Source organism: Triplophysa dalaica, chromosome 11 (genome assembly GCF_015846415.1).
Source record: "Triplophysa dalaica isolate WHDGS20190420 chromosome 11, ASM1584641v1, whole genome shotgun sequence".
NCBI classification, from domain to species: domain Eukaryota; kingdom Metazoa; phylum Chordata; class Actinopteri; order Cypriniformes; family Nemacheilidae; genus Triplophysa; species Triplophysa dalaica.
This window is the reverse complement of record NC_079552.1, coordinates 5,096,761-5,119,031: the sequence shown is the minus strand read 5'-3', so window position 1 is coordinate 5,119,031 and position 22,271 is coordinate 5,096,761. Positions and strand designations below refer to the sequence as shown.

The 22,271-nt window shown below is 37.3% G+C and overlaps 1 protein-coding gene across 1 annotated transcript in view; it reads right to left on the bottom strand.

Annotated features, from left to right (window-relative positions):
* Positions 1 to 22,271, bottom strand: part of eys (eyes shut homolog) — a 172,723-nt gene that overhangs the window by 92,521 nt on the left and 57,931 nt on the right. The window contains exons 17-20 of the mRNA XM_056760459.1: positions 21,791 to 21,988; positions 16,193 to 16,314; positions 8,856 to 8,977; positions 5,917 to 6,176 (exon numbers count right to left, since the gene is read on the bottom strand). Coding sequence (XP_056616437.1) covers positions 5,917 to 6,176; positions 8,856 to 8,977; positions 16,193 to 16,314; positions 21,791 to 21,988 — 702 coding nt within the window. The remainder of the gene's footprint in view (positions 1 to 5,916; positions 6,177 to 8,855; positions 8,978 to 16,192; positions 16,315 to 21,790; positions 21,989 to 22,271) is intronic.

Here is a 22,271-nt window from a genome sequence, read left to right as displayed (position 1 = left end):
AAGAAACATATTTATAAAAATGTTAGCAACTGAGATTTCCGAGGCGCCATGAACACTTTAAATGGTCAAAGGTGCCTCAGAACTCTTTGTTTTCCTAAATACTTCCAAATATCTAATTTTGTGTTTAACATGTCGCAATACATTTTTTCTACTAGGGTAGAAAAAATTCTCGGTCGCTAACATTTTTCCAATTATCTTTCTTTGTGTTTAACCAAACAAAGAATTTTATATAGGTTTGGAACCACATTAGGGTGAGTATTCATGACACTATCTCTTCAAATGTAAATAATTTTTCATTCAACAAAAGACTATGATTTAAATGTTAATCAAAGAGTGACCATATAACGTGTTATATAATATCAAACATGTATGACTTAAGGTGACATAAACCAACTTTTCTCAAGTCATAAAACAGTTCTGTGTGAAGAACAGACTGAAATTTAGGTCGCTGTAGTCACTGAAAATCTTCCCCTCGGCTGTGACTTTCAAATGTCAGTCTTCTTCAAACCGGCGTGCTGTGTTCATATAGGTTACATGTGAGAACCATCAGTGATGTCAAAGCTGCTGCAACATGTATAAAGAAAAATAAAACAAGCCATATTTAAAGTCGAAAGCGAGTTTGAGGAAAATTTGTGAGCTCCTGCAGAGCGAGATTAACTTTATGAATAAAGGATTCAATTTCAGCCTATTGCTCACACGGCAATCACATGACAGAAGACTTGTAATTAAATTAAGGAAGTCTACATATGTGACACTGGATCACAAAGCCAGTATTAACTAGCACAGGAAGATTTTTAGTAAAAGACAAAAATCCATGGGTCAAAAATAAAGATTTTTCTTTTATGCAAAAAATCATAGGATTTAAGTAAAGATCATGTTCCATGAAGAAATTAAGTCAATTTCCTACCTTAAATATATGAAAACTTTATTTTTGTGAGTGGATGGCCTGCCACAGTTCAAAGACAATTTATTATTTAAAATATTTCGATTTTTTGCAATCTCAGAGTTTTACGGTTGTATCTCAGCCAGATATTGTCTTATTCTAACAACTCATACATCTATAAAAAAGCTTATTTATTCAGCGTTCATACTATGTAAACGTCTCAATTTCGAAAAATTGACCATAAGACTGGTTTTATTGTACTGGTTCACATGAGGTTATCCTGTACCTGAATTATTATGTATATCATGCCAGCGTAATTGATCTTTTGAGACAATTTTCGACAAAAAAATATTCAAATAAGAAATGACAACTTTTTTATTTTTGAATAAACAACTCCAGTAACGAAGAGTTTGAAAAAGCAGCAGTAATACGAAATAACACGTAATATTTGCACTATTGAGAAAAAAAGGTTAAAAATACAGAGGGTTCGGGTTAGATGTCACGTCTGTGGGAATTCTGGCTGCGTTTCAAGCCACGGCTTGTGCAATAATACACAATGTATCTGCCAGGCGACTCGTGTACTCAGATATGATGTGTGGGCTGTGAACGGCCGTGAGTCAGAGCGTGTGTAGATAAGAGAGAGAGAAATAGAGAGAAAATGAGGTGGCATGTGAGCCTACGCGCCGCTCGAGCTCGGTAATGTATTCCGCAGTAGATGCTAATTTCCTATTTTTCTGCCCAGAAAAAGAAATCCACGGATTGCCAAAGCAATCTATTTTTATCCATCCACGACATTCTTTTCATTTTCCTCCATGATGCCGTTACAACTGCGTAATGCGAAATAAAAAATAAGTAACACCTCGCTGGCCGGTCCCTGGCCTTTTCTATCCAAACACTTTATTCATTCAGGATGCCCACAGCGGGAGATCTGATGCAACGTCACTCCGACTGTGTTTCTCGGGTCATACAACCAGGTGCAGCTGAGAGATGTTAGCTGTATAACAAGGTAAACACATTTAGATGAGATTTACCAGATGCAATCCAGAGAGAAATGAGAATGATCTTCTCTGTTACAAGTCATGTCGTATACAGTAAGCTTCTCTCTTTTTTCAAAGTGATGAGTCAGAATTTGCATTTTATAATTTCACACGACAGAAGGATATAGGAACCCTGCGGGGAATCGTCGAACTAAACTTATAAAAAATCATCTTGTGACTAATATTTGAAGCCTTTGAATCCCATCTAACAATTATTTTGTCAGATGATTGAGTCTTATAGATGCCATACAATATTTTTCCATGAAGGGCTGAGGGCTATTGTAACACTACTGAAGCTAAGAAATTAATATTGTATGACTTCAATTGATTTTTTTTAAGTGTAATAAAGATATAGACGTTTTCAGCAGCAGCAACATAAACAAACGATATGTGATCAAACGTAACTTCCGCTAGACCGTCGCAACGCGTGTCCAATAAAACAGTCTTTTGACTGATGAAAATATTAGTCACTTAAGTCTGATTTTCTGTTTTCTACATCCCGTAAAGAACATTCTGAGAAAATATAACACTGATATATTTAATACTACGTGAGTAATGCAGTGTAAACAATGGAAATCATAATTAAACAAATGGTTGAAATCAAACTTTGATGCTTATCTCTTATTTACATTTTGAGACTTTTTTTGGTTTTCAAACTTAAATTATTTCAGACTGTAATATAGGTACTGTACCTTCTAGAGGTGACTTGTGCTTTAAACACATTATTCCTGACAGCTAAAAGAATTAGCACCGCACAAAGGGAAATGCTATCCTGCAATGTTAATACGTATTAAATCAGCGGTATCATTTTGAAGCGGCACTTATTCAGTGGGTTAAAATAATTTGTTACAGTTACCCCCAACTACTCTTATGTCTTGTACAATATTATATTTAATATCATCATCTAGTCCTTCTCATCATATAGTCTATTAATTAAGTACTTTTGGCACGTATAATTACATCCTATACCAAAAAATCGCAGGTCATGACTTGAGGGTAATGGAAAACACATTCCCATTCACTTCTGTAACTCTTCTTTTGAAAATAAAATATTACAAAGATGTCACACATCTACGGTGTGTTTGTGATCAATCGCTGCAGTCCCTAAAACTCGAGCTCTCGTGTCCCTGAAAACCACACAGCAAGACACATTATACAGCTCTACAGCATTTACTCCTTCTGCTGTCTTCGAATGACTGATAATATCTGATTCGCTGTGGAAATGTATTCAATTCTCTTCAAAACTCTAGAATCAACCAAATACAAATGTGCAGCATTACAGTAAGAGCAATCGGCGACTCCAACACATCAGATTTGTATTATGAGTAGGTGATTGGATCTCGACAACCATAATAATATCAGCAGAAGGGTTTGAAATGACAGAGGAGCATTCAACGTGCGTATACAGACACGCAAGATGAACGGGCTTCGTCGTGATTAAAGAGATTGTGTCGAAACCTCATTTTCACCCCGTTCTATACATTCATCAGACAGGCCTTGTCTTTCTTTGATGAAAACCTGCAGCCATAATTTAATGAAATGTACTCCTGCGGGAGTGAGATGGTCTGGTCTGTCGAGAAAGGCAGAAATAGGAAAGTAAAGATAAAGGTAACATCGCGGGAAGTGAAAGTCACAGTTTAACAAGGGAGACAGTACAATTCAAACGGTCAGGATAACTTTCAGTATGAGATCTTCAATTCCCTCCCATGCTGAAGACATCAATGGACAAATAACTGCAGGGGAGAGCTTGCAGAACAAAACCCGAAACTATTCATATCCAGCGGGCCAAGGTTTCCCCTCACATGCCAGTCACTGCCTCTTGTGACTACCGAAATGTGGAGCATTTTGGCACATTTAAAGGTTAGACGAGTGTAACGCTGGGCAATCTTAGGAGTGATGGAAAGATAGGCATTCCGAAATAAAAATGGAGACAAATGTCAACACGCTGTCTCCTCAAATCCTGAAATGTTTGGAGTAAAACACAGCTGCAGTAAAACTCTTAGAGGTTATTAGCTATGCAATCTCTACTGCAGTGATGTCACTACCATTAACGCATCCACACATTAAAGGGACAGTTCATCTAAAAATGTTAATTTTTCGTTAATTACTCTCCTGCATGTCATTCCAAATCTGTTTGATTTACTTTCTTCCACAGAACACAAAAGAAGATGCCCCTGCTGATGAAGAAACAGAACCCTGCCCAAAAGTTTGACAGATTTCATGGTTATAATGGGAATTGTATGGTTGTAATGATTTAATGTTATCTGGCAGATTATTACTATTGGAACAAAACACACAACAGAAAAATGAATTCAGTAATGGTTCTGTAGTAGAGTAGGCGGGGCGAGACCGTGGTTCGAGTCCGGTGAGTAATTGTGAATTAGCGCCAGCTGTGCGCACACCGGCCTCGAATCACGTAGGAGATGGGAGCATATAAAAGGAACGAGCGACCGGACCGTCGAAGAGAGAGGACCGGGCCCGAACTTATGTTATGTTGGTATTTGTATTTATATTTATGTTCATGTTTTGTTCGCCGGCGGTCGTCCGTGAGGGGCCGCCGGCTCTTAAATTACTTTATTAAATGTTTAAATGTTTGCCGGTTTCCGCCTCCTTCCTTCCCTTTTATGGAGATGTGTTACAGGTTCATAATAGTATTTTTTAAAGGATGTAATTATGGGTTTTTTGCCTGTATTATGATAGGACAGTGGAGAGTTGACAGAAAAGTGCTGGGAAGAGACAGGGGATCAGGATCGGCAAAGGACCGTACAAGACGAGAATCGAACTCGGGTTGCCGCGAACGTGCTAGCGCTAGATGTCGGCCAACTAGCCACCAGACTGTAGCGCCGACCATAATAGTATTTTAATGGAAACCATAAGAATTTAATTTTTCTTTATGGTTTCTTTCAAGCTTCTATTGTTTTTTTTCAGAAGGGTTTGGTAACCACACTGGCCAACATTGACTTTCATTGTATGGACATAAAACCACTGAGACATTTCTCAAAATATCTTCTTTTGGGTTCCACAGACGGAAAAAGCTAAACTAACATATATGACATATGATAAGTTCAGAAACTTGGTCCACCCAATCACAGTAAAACAGGTACTGTACTATAATCGCCAACCATAATAAGAGGAAAACACCCATCATTCCAGTTGATATGTGAGGAAAGACTAAAGCCTCATGCTGTTCTCTTCTGTACGTAACAGCTGTGCAAATCCCATCTAATTCAAATGGGTGGAACATGGTCCTTCAATAAACTTTTTAGTGCATAAAACCTTGGCTAACACTTTAAATGAAAAAAAGATAAAAAGTAAGTTGTGAGCCCTTTAATCATGCTATCTATCTTTTAAAACCACCATAAGGCAAAACATAACTTCACAGCGCTTTATGATACGGTGAGGGTTTTATGAAACGATGGTATTTAATTATACTTCTTTTTTTGCTTTATCTGCTTCTCTTAATTGTGGTTTATACAGCTGTAAAGCTATAAAGGACGCGTGAGAAAGTGCTTGAGTCGTGATTTATGAAATACATGCAGAACTTCATCTCATTTGAACATGCTATTGGTCTAAAAACTCAAATTTCCCCATGATGGCATTATTGTGAGTGTTACTGTCAGCCACTGAAGTGTAAAAATTGTTTTTACTATATTTACCCACCCTCGAGTTTTTACAAATCTTTGTCCAATTTATTTTGATGAACACAGAGATATTTGCAAGAATTTTTGCAAGAACTGTTTGGTTACAAGCATTCTTCCAAATTATCTTTCTCTGTGTTCGTCGGAACAAATACATTTATAGAGATTTGGAACAACTCGAAGGTGAGTAAATGAAGATATATTTTTAGGGTGAACTGTACAGTATATAGACTGAATTTAGATAGCAAGACACAGGAGTGCAAATAAAACAGAGTTGAAAGCCCTGTGATAGAGACTAAGATCTCAGTTACAGAGGGCGTGTCAATAGGAAGGATGCAGTTGAGTTGCTATGTCTCACCGGCTGGGCAAACACAAAGAGCGGTTCCGTCTGAGCGTGCACGGCAGGCCACTTTGTGTTGGCAGGGGTTGTCCTGCAGGTCGCAGGGGTCGTAAGGGTGTTCGCAGAGGGAGCCGGTAAAGAAAGGAGGGCAGGTGCAGGCAAACTCCCCTGGGATGTCAGACTCAACACAATGTGCCCCGTTGAGGCAGGGAGAGGACGTGCACTCCTTTATATCCTCTCCGCAGTCCACACCTGCCCAGCCACGAGGGCATGTGCACCTGTGGGACAGAATCAAGGTTTTTAAGAGAATAGCTCAGCAAAAATAATGTTGTGTTCTCTTATGGGACTCAAGTTATCAATTTGTCGTCATATTTAGCACTCCTTAATAGATATCAATTGTTTTCTTACATGTACCTACCGTACAATTTCAATTCAGAAGATAAATATTAACCCACTGAAGTCATATGGATAAATGAGTCCCATAAGAAACAAAGACATACATGCTGCTTGAGAATATTCCCAAAAGGGTCTATCGCGTCAATAACACATTTACTTTACCATTAATAGTACATTTGGGTCTCTGTGACATCACCGCTTGTTCTTCACAAGTTTTCTGTGGGGCACCACATGAACTTACATCACAAATGCGTGACCAAATAAGTTCAAATATTCAAGCATGTATGGATAGACTGACATTTCTGGCACACAGTGACCTTGTACTGTAGCATAAAAGCAAATTCCCCCAGGGGCTGCCAATTTAACTTTGCCTGTGGTGCTTTGGCACTAATGAGTCTCGCACATATCTAAAATTCTTTTTTGTTCCTTTTAGATCAGAATTACAGTGTGTGCGCTACCATTCAAACTTTTATCAACAGTAGAAACTTTGCCTTAAAGTGATGGTTCACCCAAAAAGGATCATTGTAGAATTGTTTGCAACCGTTTCACATTGTTCCAAAAAAGAATGTAAAAGACTGACACCCTCAGTTACCATTTATTGTACAAAGAAATGCAGTATACACTTTCTACTTATGTATAGAAAAGTAAGTCAAACAGGTTTATAATAACACAAGGGAAATAACATGGGACAGAATTAAACACAGTGTTGCTACAGCATTCCTAAAGATCCTACATAGAAATAGAGACACAAATCTGGGAAACAATAAACACAATGACTGTTTTATAAAGGTTACACTTGCTATTCTTACAGGTTTTGTTTAAAAAAAATAGCAATGATTCACAATTATATGTTATAAATACAAATGTAAGGCTTGATGCGAGTTTGTGTTCAGATTCCCTAGCAGGACAAATGAATGACGTTTTTCTTATTTTTTCATGAAAAACAGCCAATAGTAAATGATGTGCGTCAGAAGCAATACAAAAATATTAGAATGAAGCTCATTCTCCATCTGTAAACGTCAATTCAGAGAGTAGAGTGCAGTAGATATGAAGAAAAACGTAAATAAAAGGGATAGTTCACCTTAAAATTAATATTCTGTCATTTACTCACCCTCATGTCATTCCAAACCTTTCTGACTTTCTTTCCTAAGCAAAACACAATAGACGATATTTTGAAGAATGTTGGTAAACAAAAAAAGCAGTACCCATAGACTTGCACTGGTTTTGTATATAATAGAAGAGAATGGGTAGCGCTTACAAACACTCTACAAAAAATCTTCTTTTGTGTTCTTCAGAAGGACAAAGTCAGAGGAAAGTCATACATGTTTGAGTAACTGATGACAGAATTTTTTATTTTTGGGCTTGAAACTATGCAAACTGTGTGCGCAAAACAGTACATTTCATATTCATTTTAGCGTTCGTAGTAAAAACAGAATCACTGTTAGGAGATTGTGGGAGAGCTGAGGGGATTTATAGGTTAATTGCACTTATAGTCTTAAAAGCATTAAATCCCAGACAGCAGAAAATAGGACATTGGGAGGTGTTGAGCAGTGAGCTGGGATTATATTTACTAGCGAGTAAATTCAAGAAAGTATCTGCATTCCACTTGGTGGCAGTGAGATTACAGCTGTGCTACCAATCCTTGTCTAAAAGCCACAGACTCTCTCTCTCTCTCTCTCTCTCTCTGCTGCCCTCAGCGAGAGGGCACATTAGGTGGAACAGCGGCAGCAGCTTTTTCCTCAAGTGAGTCACCAATCGCGAGACACCTCCTCCTGCTGCGCTCCATTGATGGATTCATTTGTTTTACCTGCCATCTGCAGTTCATTATCTCTAACATTTGTGAGAGCGCAGAGCGACGCGAGTTAATCTTTACACAGTTCTCGGATTTAGTCATCATTTCTGTTTGCCTTCTGACAGAAACGTCCTTTAAAACATGTCAATACTTTGTCACGTCATTCGATAATTTTAGCACATTTCACTGCGACTAAAATGCACTCATTTTCGTTTACAGAAATAACGTTTTGTGCGAAATGAGAAAACATTTGTCAAGCTGTATGGAAACTCTTGAAGGAACAGTTTACCCACAACTGAAAGTGATGTCATCATTTACTCGCTATTGAGTTGTTTCAAATCTGTATAAATGTCTTTGTTACGTCGAACACAGACGAAGATATTTTGAAGAATGTAGGAAGGAATGTGGGGCACTTATGACTTCTATTGTAATTATTCCCACTATGGTGGTCAATGGTGACCGACAACTGTTTGGTAACAAGCATACCTTCAAATATCATTCATGTGTTCATCAGAACTAAGAATTTGATACAAAATTGGAACAACTCGAGGGGGGAGGAATAATGACAGATTTTTTTATTGGGGGTTGAAATCTCCCTTTAACTTCTGAAATAATACTGAGAAGATTTGAATATGAAAGTAAATGTGTGAAATATTCCTGCTTTAAACACTAATAATCGTATAATACATAGTCACGTTGTTGCAACGCCGTGTTATAACATATTTTTTTGCACATGCTACCAGCATTAGGCTGTGTTTTTGCAGCCCACCTGTAAGCGTTGAGCAGGTCTGTACAGGTGGCGTTGTTTTTGCAGGGATTTGATGAACACTCGTCGCTCTCCCGTTGACAGAACTCCCCCTCCCAGCCTGGCTGACAGAGACAGTTGTAACTCTGAAATGTAAATGAACGGAGCAAATGAAAAGATAATAGACAGCAGTGTGACTCTTTCATCGAACCCTTGCCATGACCTACATAAACGCGGCCTACTTTACCACTGGTCTTTTTGCACATCTCAAATGGTTTTAATAACGGATGACAAAATAGCTATGATGTTAGAAGAATAGTTGACCTTAACTGTCATCATTTACTCACATGTTTTGCAGAATGTAAAGGTGGTTTTATACAACAATTAAAATGAGTAGTGACCAGGGACTGTCAAGAGAAAAGTATCTTAAAATGATCATACACGTGGTTCTTTGTGTTGAGAAACGAATGAAATTTTACTCATTATTCAGTGAAAATCTTCCATTCTGCTGAGCTCTCAAATCTCCTTTGTTCCAGCGCCGCTTCGAATTGGTGCATGAAAACACTTTTTTGCCAGATGTGAGAATGCAAATAAAAGCGGTGGCAGAGATTTCCAGCAAATATCAATTTTGGTCTCTGATACAGGAATTGGATATGAACTACTTTGTGCTTCCTATTTTTGTATTTTGAAAGGCCTTGGTTTGCCATTTTGCGGTGTGATCATTAAACACCAAGAAGTCACAAAGCTATAGAATGGCGAGGAAATCTATTTTGGCGTGTACTGTCCCTTTAAAGTTTGAAAAACCCTGTGTGACTGTATTGACTGCTTTTTGCACCCCGCAGGGATCGATATTAGCATCTACCTACCCATCTAATTTTCTGAATAAATGCATATACAGTATAAGGTGTTCTGAACATACTATCATTTGTAATAATGGCAATCTGTGGGCAGCTACATATCTCAGCCCTCCCACTATTGTATTAACTGAAAATGTATTTAGCATGCTTTTCGAACTTGTTATCTGTACGGAAGAGGAACCATTGCTATGCAAATGTTCTCCCTCAACCACCCACCACTGCACATCAGATATTCAGGCATGTCTTTAATGGCATACAAACTATTAATTGTGGCATTCATTGCTGAACAAATCTGCATGAAGCACACATTTCAAAGAGAAACATTTGGAATTACCCCCTGTGCGCATCTGAAACAAACACAACTTGAAGTGCATGAAATGCATTTCTGCACCTTAATGTGCTGGCGGAGATTACATGGCTGAAATGTTCTCCCTCACCGCTTAAAGCTACGATGTGGATGTATTTCTTAAAACGCAGCTGAATCTTTGACCCCGTTTAAACCCACCTAAAGACAAGGTCAAAACAACAGAGAAATATTCTACGATATGATCACATAAAAAAATGATAAAAAAACGTTAATGCATCCTGATGGATCTGTGAAGGACTACCTACTCACCTGTCAATCAATTACTGTGCTAAAGCGTATATCGTAAAAATGAATTTGTTGTTTCACCATAAAAATAAAGTTACCCAGCAACCTTAAATTTTTCCATTAATTCAACTTGAAAATATTAGTCATTACATCAATTTTGTGCAAAATTGTTATATTAACTAATATTGTTAAGTTTATTCAACTGAACATTTTAAGGCAGCCATGTAATTTAATTATTTTTTTATAGGTTTTTTTTATTGTTTTAAAGTCTCTCATCAAAACCGAAAAAGCACACACACACACAGAGCTACATGCACAAAACATCTTCAGAATTTCCGACATCACAATGGGGTGCAGATCGTGGGGAAAACTCACATCTCAAATTCAGTTAAGACAAATATTCCACCAAAATAAAAGTTATTTCCACTTTATATCAAAAACAAGCATGTTTGGGAGAAACGGTAAGTATTTTTTTTATGCTCCAGCGACAACCAATACACTATGTAATGAAATCAGTTAATAAATAGATACATTTGCATTTACATTTATGCATTTGGCAGACGCTTTTATCCAAAGCGACCTACATGGCATCATACTATACGTTTCTCAGTATGTGCAATCCCTGGGATGAAACCCATGACCTTGGGATTGCTAGCGCCACGCTCTAAGCGCTGAGCTACAGGAAAGCATTTGATATCACATAACAGTGATGCGTCTCAGCTGACCGTCTGTGATTGCCTCACCCAAGGTGATCTCACAACAAGGTCTTTTGATAATGACCCTTCAACGCACAGCCCTGCCGTCCTCTCAGTCACGGTGAGTTTCTAAACTTCTCTCCCCTCCACTTCGTCACTATAGTTTTCATTGTGAAAATTAATCACTGCTGGGGTTTGGTGTCTGTTATTTTGCATGGCAAAGGTTCATTCCGTCTGGTCCCTTGCAATTGAAATGAGCGCAGGTTTGGCACAGTCAAGGGATGTTTTGGAGTTCCTCATCACCGCTGCCCTGAGGGCTGATCCTGGGGTGCATGCTAATCTGTGCTTCATCCAGACACAGACACAGTGTTAAGCTCTGCCTAATGTAATTTAAGCACTGCAGGCTTTTTTCATAAGACACGAGAAACTACGCAGACATGGTGTGATAGATCGGATGCCTCCAGAAAATGCCTGTTTTCACCTCTGGCTAAAGGATAATATAATCTTATTTAGGCTGCTAAATCATCTGCGGGGATCGAAGGTCTCTCAAGCAACCTGGGGTTATGCAGAGTATTTTCATTTTAACACAAGTAAATAAATAACTACATAAACGCTGCCAAGAAGTAAACCGCAATCTGGGAGAGGGATTTCAAAAGCGAGCTCCCGTCTCCACACGGAGTCGCAGGAAAGAAAAGTTCTTTTGAAAGACTCCGAACATGATAATTGTGAGAGAAAGAGCTGGTTAGAAACATCTCTCATGTATATGAGATTCATTATACCGCATGACACTGCAGTAAATTGGAGCTCTGAACGAACACAATGAAGAAAACAACTGGAGAAAATATGCTCATGTATAGCCATCCACACACAATATTTAACAGCTATCTCAACCAATAACATAAAAGGGATCTTTAACTGTCATGAGTACGGTTGGCTCGGTGAGGGTGTTTAACAGAATGAGTACATATTGTGTTTATGCTTAAAAATGCAAAAGTGTTGCTGGTAAGTGAACATTTCTATCTGGTCACATTTTGTTTGGACTTTTGTTTAAAGCTACAGTATGCAAATTTTGCTTATATATCAGCATCTCTCTTCTTAACCTAAAACTTAAGTGAAATGATGTCAAATTGACATTTCCAATAATAGTGAGTTATTATTAGAGACAGTTTTGAAAACTAAAAAAATATTTTAATGCGCTTGCTCAGTAACTGAATTATGTTTATTTTAAACAAAATATATTAGATTTGTGCCATTTCACGTCTATACTGTTGACTATTGCAATGGCTAAACACCTTACACCACACCTTGAATATAAAAATCACAAACTATGTAAACTTCTTGTGTCGATTTCAAGTAGATGTCTAAAAATCCTAAAATCAAAATACATTTACTTAAGAAGCATAATGACCAACTTATTAAGTCTTGTTCTCTGAAAAAATGTTTCAATTAATTGAGATTAAAATAAAATTATCTGCCACTGGTGTATACATAAAAAAAACTTAATTCAGTAAATGTATTTATTCAAGTTTATTTTTCTTACCCTGTTGGCAGACATTTCTTCTTGTTTTAAGCATATACCAACTTAATTTCCATACCCTTTTTTAAGAAAACAAGACTTCATATTTTAATCCATTTCGCTTCTAGATATTAGATATTTGTCCTGGACACAATACAAAAACACTAAAAACAAATTCATTTTTTGCAGAGTATGCAGTAATTCGCAAGATGAAACGCACCTAAAAAAAGAAATATCTGCAATGTAAACATGTCAAACACTGTCAAAAACCCCACGATGATAAATCGAAAAATACATTTAAGAAACATTGGAGTTAACATAATTCATCTTAAAGGCAGAGCACCGAAAAATGGCCCTTTTAATTCTGAAGATCATAGAGGGAGTAAAAAATGCACATAAAAAAAATGCCTGCTTGTTTTGGAATATAAACCTGTCAACCCATATTATGAATTGATCTCATTAAAACGAAACGATTCGATAAGAGTACAATTTGATAAAAGCTATAAAGTGAGCTACAGGCTCATCCCACCATCCGAACATGTTAAAAAAGCAACTGGGAAAACGGCTCAGTATCCCCTCCACAAACATCTGAATTCAACTTCACACACACATTCAGATGATTTGCATTGGATATGTGGGTGTCGTGTTTGTCCTTCCACAGACTCGTGTTTGGGCAGGTGGTGACTCCTGTTGGCTAATCAGCATGAGAGAATCTGCATTCTCACACCGAGAGAGAAAGGTCAATCTAATTTACAGACTGTATGGAAGAAATATGCTCTCATGTGACCTTCTGTATCCACCCTCTCTCAGCATCCCACGTCCCCTGCAATATAACCAGCACGTGGAAGGGTAGCATTTAAGAGCTCAATTACACGCTGGCTAAACCGTTTCTCAATCACTGATTTCATACATCTGACAGTAGAACAATCTTTTAAAGCACCCAGGCGGCGATACTACTATTAAGCATATAGAAGCCATTAACACACTGATGCAAAACTTTATTGCAGGTTGTAAACATGTCTGGTCACAATTGCTCTATGGTATATTTCTTTTAAATTGCATTATTTTAAGCTAGATCAAATATTTATCTTCACTAATATTTATCTAAACGTTGATCAAAAATGAAAATTATTTCATTATTTACTCACATTTCATTCCAAACTTGTATCAATTTCTTATGCAGAACACAAAAGAACATATTTTGAAGAACGTTGGTAACCAGACATCATTGGAACCCTTTGACTTCCATTGTATGCCATTTCTCAAAATATCTTATTTCTAACTGAATAAAGAGTCACAAACATGTTTTTATACATACAAAACTTTTATTTTGAGTGAACTATCCCATTAAATAATGAATTGTAGTGACTTATAGGTCTTGTGTCTTATGACAACAAGGAGTAAGAAAAGGCATGATGTGGATTCACTTTGATTTCTTAAAGAGACAGAACTCCTTAACAAAAATTTATATTCTGTCAAAATTCACTCCCTAATGTTGTTTAAAGGCGTATTATTGTTTCACTTTGGATCACTGAGGTAGTGAGCTGAATTAAATAAGTTTGATTTGTTGACTAATTTATTGCTGAAATGGATCATTTTTTGCTTCTCCATCGCTACCTCTGTTCGAAGTTACTCTCCATGCTAATCTATATGTTGAAGTCAAATGAAGTCAAACTGACATCTCCTGCAAAAATATTACTTGTAAATAATTACTATAAACTTAATCTTGTTATTCAGGGAAGTCAATTTATTTACTTGATCAACTTGGTTTTGTATTTAACTGATTTTTTATTTACTATTTAATGAGCAAGTCATATTAACTACTTGTATATTGTCCTAGTGTTTTCTGTCATCTCTAAACCTTTACCAACAGTTTTAATGATTTTATGGTCTCAAAACAACATGATGCAAAACGACAGGCAATTACTTAAAAATAAAAATCTGTTAAATTAATGCAAAACTCATATTTTTCCGTCATCATCTTGACGTTAGCCTATCGCATCATCTTTTGTCAAGGTCACACTCCATATGCATCTCTGAAATGATCTCATTCCCTGATGCAAAACAGCTTCTCAAATCATTAATTAACCCAGCGTGCGAGAGGCTAATATACTCGCCCGCTTCTCTGTCCACAGGACAGCATCCTACAAAACCGCCCACCTCCGGGTTTCGAGGGATGACATGAATAGCCCAATTTTATTCTCTGCCTTCATTCAGAAAGCGGGACCCGAGGTTGCATTATTCAACATGAATAAATGATCAACTATTTTTCCCTCCTGTTCTGTTCGCAGAGCACCGGAATAAAAATAGAGGAAGAGAAGAAAACGTGTGCGAGATAAATAAGAACAGAAAAGGGCTGGGGAGGCAAAGTGTGAAATGAGAGCAGAGGGGCCGGTCTCTCTATCTCTCTCTCTCTCTCTCTTTCTCTATCTCTCTCTCTCTCTCTCTCTCTCTCTCTCGATGTATTAGTTTGGGTTTGCTGAAGGGAAGAAAAGACGATTTGCGATTGGAGCCAAATAACAGCTTGTCACACAGTCTTCTGAGCTGCTGATTGCTCCACATTGACTCACTCATCGCTATCGGAGACTGTGGGGTGACAAAAGCTTAAACTACATAACAAAGTTGCAATGAAACTCAAATAATGGTGAATCAAGCTAGCACGTTTAAGAGAACATAAAATGGCATTTGCTACATAACTATCTTCTGTATTCTGATACATTTAAATAAATAGGACATAAAGAAGAGCATGATTTCATTTTTGTGAAATACCCTTAAAAGAGAATAAAAACAGGTGGTTTTGTGCTATGGTTCAATGTAAATTACAGAATAATTTACAGTAGACACCTGCCAGATACAGTATATCACATCTCATTTGGTACACAGAACGATTTAAATTTTATGAATTGCCTTCAACAGTAAGCAACAATAATTAAAGGGGTCATATGACACGGCTTGAACAAATATTATCGTTTGATTTAGATTTAGATGTAATAGTCGATCCTCCCTCTGCACGGACTACGCAGGTTGCGTAGGGCCTCTTCACCACCAAGGGGCCCCCTTGAGTACCGAAAACACTTTAATATAAATAAGAGGCTATTTTTATAACTTGCGGATTAATACGTGATATTATTACTTCATTTATTTAATTACTTTGACCTAATAGGTCTCGGAACTCGTGTAGTGTGCGGCATGTGACGACATGTGCAGCGCATGATGTAATGATGCATGTTTACATTTGACCAGTGCTTATTGGTCGAATACTGCAAGCGTGCGACAGAAATGTGACGCCTTTGACCATATTTGGAACATCAGGTTTCAAAGCGATTGTACGGACAGGTACGGCCACCTTACTTGCATATACATTTGGGCGGTCTTAGTCAAATCATACCACAAACTGACGTGGATTGTGGATTGGATGTGTTTCAGGCAGGTCTTGGTGAGCATTCCTTTTAGATAGATCTTTCTCTTTTAAATACATCTATTGTTCAGACACTTTCATTTTAGCAATTATTCATGTCTAAAACATGCATGAGCAACACAACAAAGACACAGAAAAACATGTGTTCGCACCATATGACCCCTTTAACAACAGATGTTAATGGCTGCTACACATGTGTCCACACATGTATTTTTCTCAAATGGTCTTATATTATGGGATGTACATGGAAAATAACAGTTAGTTGATGATTACTTGTTCCTACCAGATGGAGGTCCAGGCAAGTTGAGTTGTTTTCACACATGTTGCTGGCACAGTCATTGATGTCCTGCTCACATCTCATTCCAGCGTATCCAGGGTTACACAAGCAGTAAAATCCATCTACAGCTGCAGAGAGACAACATTTACTTAAATAAAGAAATACTCATTGGTTTTGCACACATACTGAACACATTTATGCATAAACAAATCTGGGAAAGATTGCACTTATGAATTTAAAAACAAAGGAAATGGTTAGTGTAATAATTTATCTTGATTGTTTACTTTCAGAGCATACTGTAAACCTGTTTTTTATTTTTAACGTTTCATCTTGAGCTTTGTTGCATATCATTATAAGCACAAAAGAAAACAAATCCCGCACTCTACCAGTGCTGGCAAAGAGGAAAATGAAAGTAGTATAACAACGTTTTGGTCTCACAACCTTCATCAGGCATACAAACATGTGTGAATAAGTTCTCATCAAAAAGTGACAACACCAATCACTACTAGTTTGTCAATTAATAATCACTTCAAGAGTTCATCAATTACTAACCATGTTCCAGACGGATGTGTCATTAGAGAGAGTCATTCATGAGAGTTACAAATCACGTCAAAATAGCGTTGCACAATAGTCTCAATTCTTCATAGAAAATCACACACAAAAATAACATCATACAATCTCCACATCACAATTTTATAACACCACATTAAATAATGCTTCATCATTCATGCCCTTAGGTGATACAATTTGAAGGTTGAAGATCCGAACATCTCACGTCTTTGTAAGAGCAGTTCAACATCACAACCTCTAGCTGGCGTTTTAACCCTTTCAATACCACAAAATCATAAATCATTGTATGTAGTTATAAAACAATACAGTAAATGGAGTTAAAAGAGTCAGTAAGCATATCACTGTGTATATACAGTGTAATGCATTCCCTAGTAAAAAACTGTAAACATTCTTAGAAGATGATAAATAAACCAGTATAATATGTTATTGCTTGCTTAAACAAATTTCTATTTCTCACCATGTTGGTGTAAAATGCAAGTGGGGAAAAAACTTGAATAAACATTGTCGCTGTCCTTCTGAAACCTTGCATCTCCAAATTTGCTTTATTTAGGAAACTGGAAAAAAACACTGTATACTTGACTATACTGTGTTGGCGAAGTTGACAAGCACGTTTTAATAGTTTTTATTGGTCAGTTATTTGCAAAACCCAGTGACAAACAAAGGGTGAATAACAGTGATAAAAAAATCACGAAAAATAGATTCACAAGGTTTCAGAAGGTAAACAGCGATATATTCTCCAAAAAGTCATTTTGTAAGGACGTCATTTTCCACTTCCAGACTTTTCAGAGATTTCCCTCAAGCCCAATGATTCCTCTCTTTTCTTCATAACCCTTCGTTCGCAACGCTTATCAGCAGAATTGTCTTTTTCTCTCTCTGCGTGGCTCGCCGGTCATTTACATTCCAGCAGCTGAAAACACAGTGTGTCCAATTAAATGTAAAAAGTGTGTTTGTGAAGCAGTCTCTTTTACAAATTCAACAAATGTGTCATGTCCACCGTCTTTGTGTTCTATCTGCCTCAGTCGAAACTAATGACCCGTTCCACAGGCCTTTAATCATTAATGCCGTTGAGGAGAAACACGTCCCGTCTTTTTGTGCAGAACATCAGCCTGTGACGGAGGTAATTGTGGGTTCTTACAGGCGCAAATTTATTACAAGGGCCGCGTTGTGTCCCAGGATTCTTCATTATCCCTAAGATTTACCACATAATCTATACTGCCACTCTATTTTTGCGTGTGTAGCCGCGATTACTCTCATTAAATGCTTGGGGTCCGGAGTGGCATCCGTATTACTCACACCAGCTGCCCGAGAGATCTTTCTGTGCCTTCTCTCTCTCTCTCACCATCCCAACACGCAACCGTGGAGCTCCTCTGTGCCGCTCTGGCCCTGAGGGATTACACGCGTGGAGCTGCTGGTGTTGTAGCAGTCTGGGCGGAAGTAAATAGGTTAACTTTGTTTGACGAAGCTTGTTGGGATTGGAGATGTTGGCAGAACGAAACGTAGTTGCTTAGCTACAAAATTGTCCTACATCTCCATGCTGCCTTTGAGGGAAGCACTTAACCTGAGGTCGCTCGGAGAGGACAGTGCAATTAGTGAACTACAAATCGGTGTGGATAAAAAGCATCTGGTAAATGCGTCACTGTATAGTAAATTATACTATAGTACAGTACAGTATAGTATAGTCTAGAATATGGTTTTGCTCACCATCAATAGACCACTTTGCATGTAAACACTGGTCCAGAGGCACTTAAGGGTTAATTTATAGATTTAGGTTTTTAATCTTGCATATATAAATACATTTATTTATACATTTTTATCGGGTTATAAATGTTCTGTGGGCTGTATTTTGTTCATACGTAAGTGTTGTGTTAAAATATATACAGCCATATATCCATATCAAATATACATGTTTTTCGGGGGTGGGGGTGGCTTAGAGAGAAAACAGTAAAACTTCAGATGTAAAGCATTAAATTCTGCATTAAATACAACCCTTTAATGTTCCAACATAAAGGGGGATGTTAGCAAGCTGTTAGCAAGAGAGTATAGAGACAAAATGGATATTGGACAACATGTTCTGAATTTTCAACCTGCATTGGGGGAAGTGAACAGCCTTGTAAAAAATCTGTAAAACTCAAAATATTTTTTTCAGTGTCACAGCAATGACAACCTCCGTTATGTAACATGAAACTGAATGAATATCGTAAGTGATTGCTAAGCCAAATACACCACACATTCTCACAAACAAGTATTTTTGCATTTAAATAAATATAAATTTATCACAAATTGTAAATAACAAAAGCAAGTGAATATTTACTGTATGAGCCTCTTTCACCCTGTAACTCCGCACCTGTCGCACAAACTTTGAGAAGAAACATTGTTTAATTACTTTAGATTTAATTATTTAATACTTAATAAAATAAAAATTCAACATGCGTCACCACATGGATTTCTACAATAAAAGCTAGGACATGAATTTGAAAAATATTGCTGTGTTCACACCAAACGCTAAGCATCACGTTCTTTGCTCCTAATTACTCATGGTAAGAGTTTGTTATTTTCGCACGAGTGACTCCAAAAGACATCATACGGCTGGGAGTGTCTTTATGCCGATTCACAGAAATCGCTTAGTTCGTGTATGGTGCAGCTTTAGGACATAATAAAAATAAATCAATATAAAATAAATAAGTAGTCTTTTATGTTGCTGTTTCTTTGAATGTAATGTGACGAGGCGCTGTTCTGGGATCAGCGTCACTAGCGCTGATTGAGCGCACCTGACGCCGATTAGCTGCCGGGCATATAAGCCGCCTTCTCCCAGCACTCGAGGTCCCAGGACACACAGCACTATATGCTGTGTCTCACATACCCCCGAGTGAGAGCGAGGATGTCCCCAGCGAGGGGGACATGGAGGACCCGATTGTCCAAGCACGGAGCGACGGAGAGCACCCTGGATTACACCCTTTTGTTTATGTTTATTTATGAGTTTTGCATTAAAATCCCCGTTGGGGTTGCTTACACCACCGCCATGTCTGTGTCGTGTCTCTTACCCCCGTCACAGTAATAAAAAGTCATAGTTACCATAAAATTCTGAGAGATTTTACTTTAATTAGGTCATTTGAGATTTGGGGGATGTGTTGGATTCTGCTCAAACCACTATCCTTATGTTTACAAGTAAAAATTTGTCGTTAAAGCTATAAATTACTTAGGAGTTATAAACAGGTCATGAATCATTAAATTATTGAAAGGGTGATAATAAAATAAATGTAACCCCTGACATTTCAAAGAAGTTTTGTGTGTAGAGATGAATACATTTTATTTATTTAATGTCGATTAAATTCCAAAAAGAACATACCAAGACAACAAAACACCACCATGTAAGAACTGAGAATTTCAGGAAATATTAAATATGTGCTTTGCGATCTTTAATCCTTAAATGAGAACATCTGTTTGATCTATGGTATTTTTTATGATTTATGCAAGAGATGGCACACAAAAGGACAAAAACAGCTTATTGGATTGCTGAGGGAGAACAACACCCAAATTACATAGGGGCATTTATGCCTAACGGATGCTTTATCACAACTGGACCGAGACTCTTGTCAAGAGCTCACCGGAGCAACTGCAGTGTGGTTATACTGAATGGACACCTGGCCTGTCAGAGGAGAAAAGTAAGGACGTGTTTACACTTTACTTCTTTTATTGAAGCTGCTAGCGTCTGTTTTACATTATAATCCTAAAAACCAAAAACAGTCCTGAGCGCTTTTTGAAAACCCCAGAACCAGCTTCTTTATCTGCACCTCAATACGTCTTTTGAGATGGTAAATAATTCAACTTTTCTAAAGTAAACAACCTACACCTTTTTCACAGCTAACCAATGACAAAAGCCTGCCGTTTCCATAACAACATGGAAATCGTACCATCTCAACGAGGTACGATAATACCTCGGTATTAAGTCCACGATACAGTGATTCCTGCAATATTTAAAATGACAAATGATGACTTAGAAACGTGCCATAAGCATCCTCTTTTCTTTGTCCTCTAATCATAACTGTTGCTTATAGGCATGAGTTATAGTATGAGATGGGTCGAATGACCTAAAAATCCCTTTTATAAAATAAAATAACTGCACCAGATGGACCTTGCCAAAGGTAAAATCTGTCATTTTTCTAACATTCTCTATATTAGGCCTGGAAGACCTATCGTTTCATACTGTTATGTGACTACGATAATTTGACAATTTTGCTATTGCGATAACACGATATCGATAATTAAAACACTAATTTCTATTTTTTTTTTTAAGTGAATTGTCTTACGTTCTTTGTTAATTTACCCCAAAATTACAATTCTGGCATTATTTACTCTAGCTTAGAAATCTATTGCACGAGTCTCATGAAATACATACAGCCGCGGAAAAAATTAAGAGACAATTTCAGATACAGTTTTTCTGATTTTAAAATGTACTATTTAAAAGTATGTGTTTAGGGAAAATTATCTTTTTTGATTCATTCTGTGAACTACTGAGAATATTTCTCCCAATATTCAAATAAAAATATTGTTCCTTTTTGCATTTATTTTCAGAAAATGAAAGAAAACAGAAACAGGTCAAAATAACAGAAAAGATGCTCTTTATTTTTTCAGACCTCAAATACGGCAAAGAATCCTATTCATGTTCCCTTGTAAGCAATACAACAGCAATATTTGAAGATATATTTAAGAAAAGTAAAAAAAAAATTTTTGTGATAGCCTAAAGTGATGACCACAGTTTCAAGTGTCTTTCACTGTCTTTACACAGTCTTTACAGACGGTAAGGACACGATTCTTCTAGAAATGCTGATTTGAAGTGAAAATTTACAGTGGTCTCTTATTTTTTCTGCGGCTGTATCTGACAATCAAGGTCACTATAAACTTGCATAGTAAAGAGTGTGCGAGTTACTAGCGAAACATTGATATATCATCCTTCAGTGAGTTTATTTTTAACGTTTGGCCTCACAGGTTTGAATTCTAGGGTTCAAGACTGAGAAATAAGAAATAAGCAGTTACCGTCGTAACAGAAGCCGTGGAGACATGGGTTGGAGCTGCACTCATCTATGTTGATCTCACAGCGGGGCCCGGTGAAACCCCGTCGGCATCGACACCTGAAGCCCAGAGGGAAGAGGAGAGGATCAGCCTCCTCCACACAGTCAGCCCCGTTATCACACGGATTAACAGCCTCACAGGGCAGAAACTCACAGTTAATCCCTGCAATTTCAAACACAGAGACATAGCATTCTGTCAACTTTCTATTCTTAACAAACTCTCAATTTTAATGAGTGTTCATGCCACTTTTCTGAATTAACTATTAGAGTCTGTGTTTAGATCAAATTATACATTTTGTTTCATTCTATGAATTATTTCTCCCAAATGTCAAATAAAAATATTGTTTCTATGTGCATTTTTCTGCAGAAAATGAAAACTGAAGAAACAGGTCAAAATAACAGAAAAGATGCTCTGTATTACTTTAGACCTCATATACACCACTGGA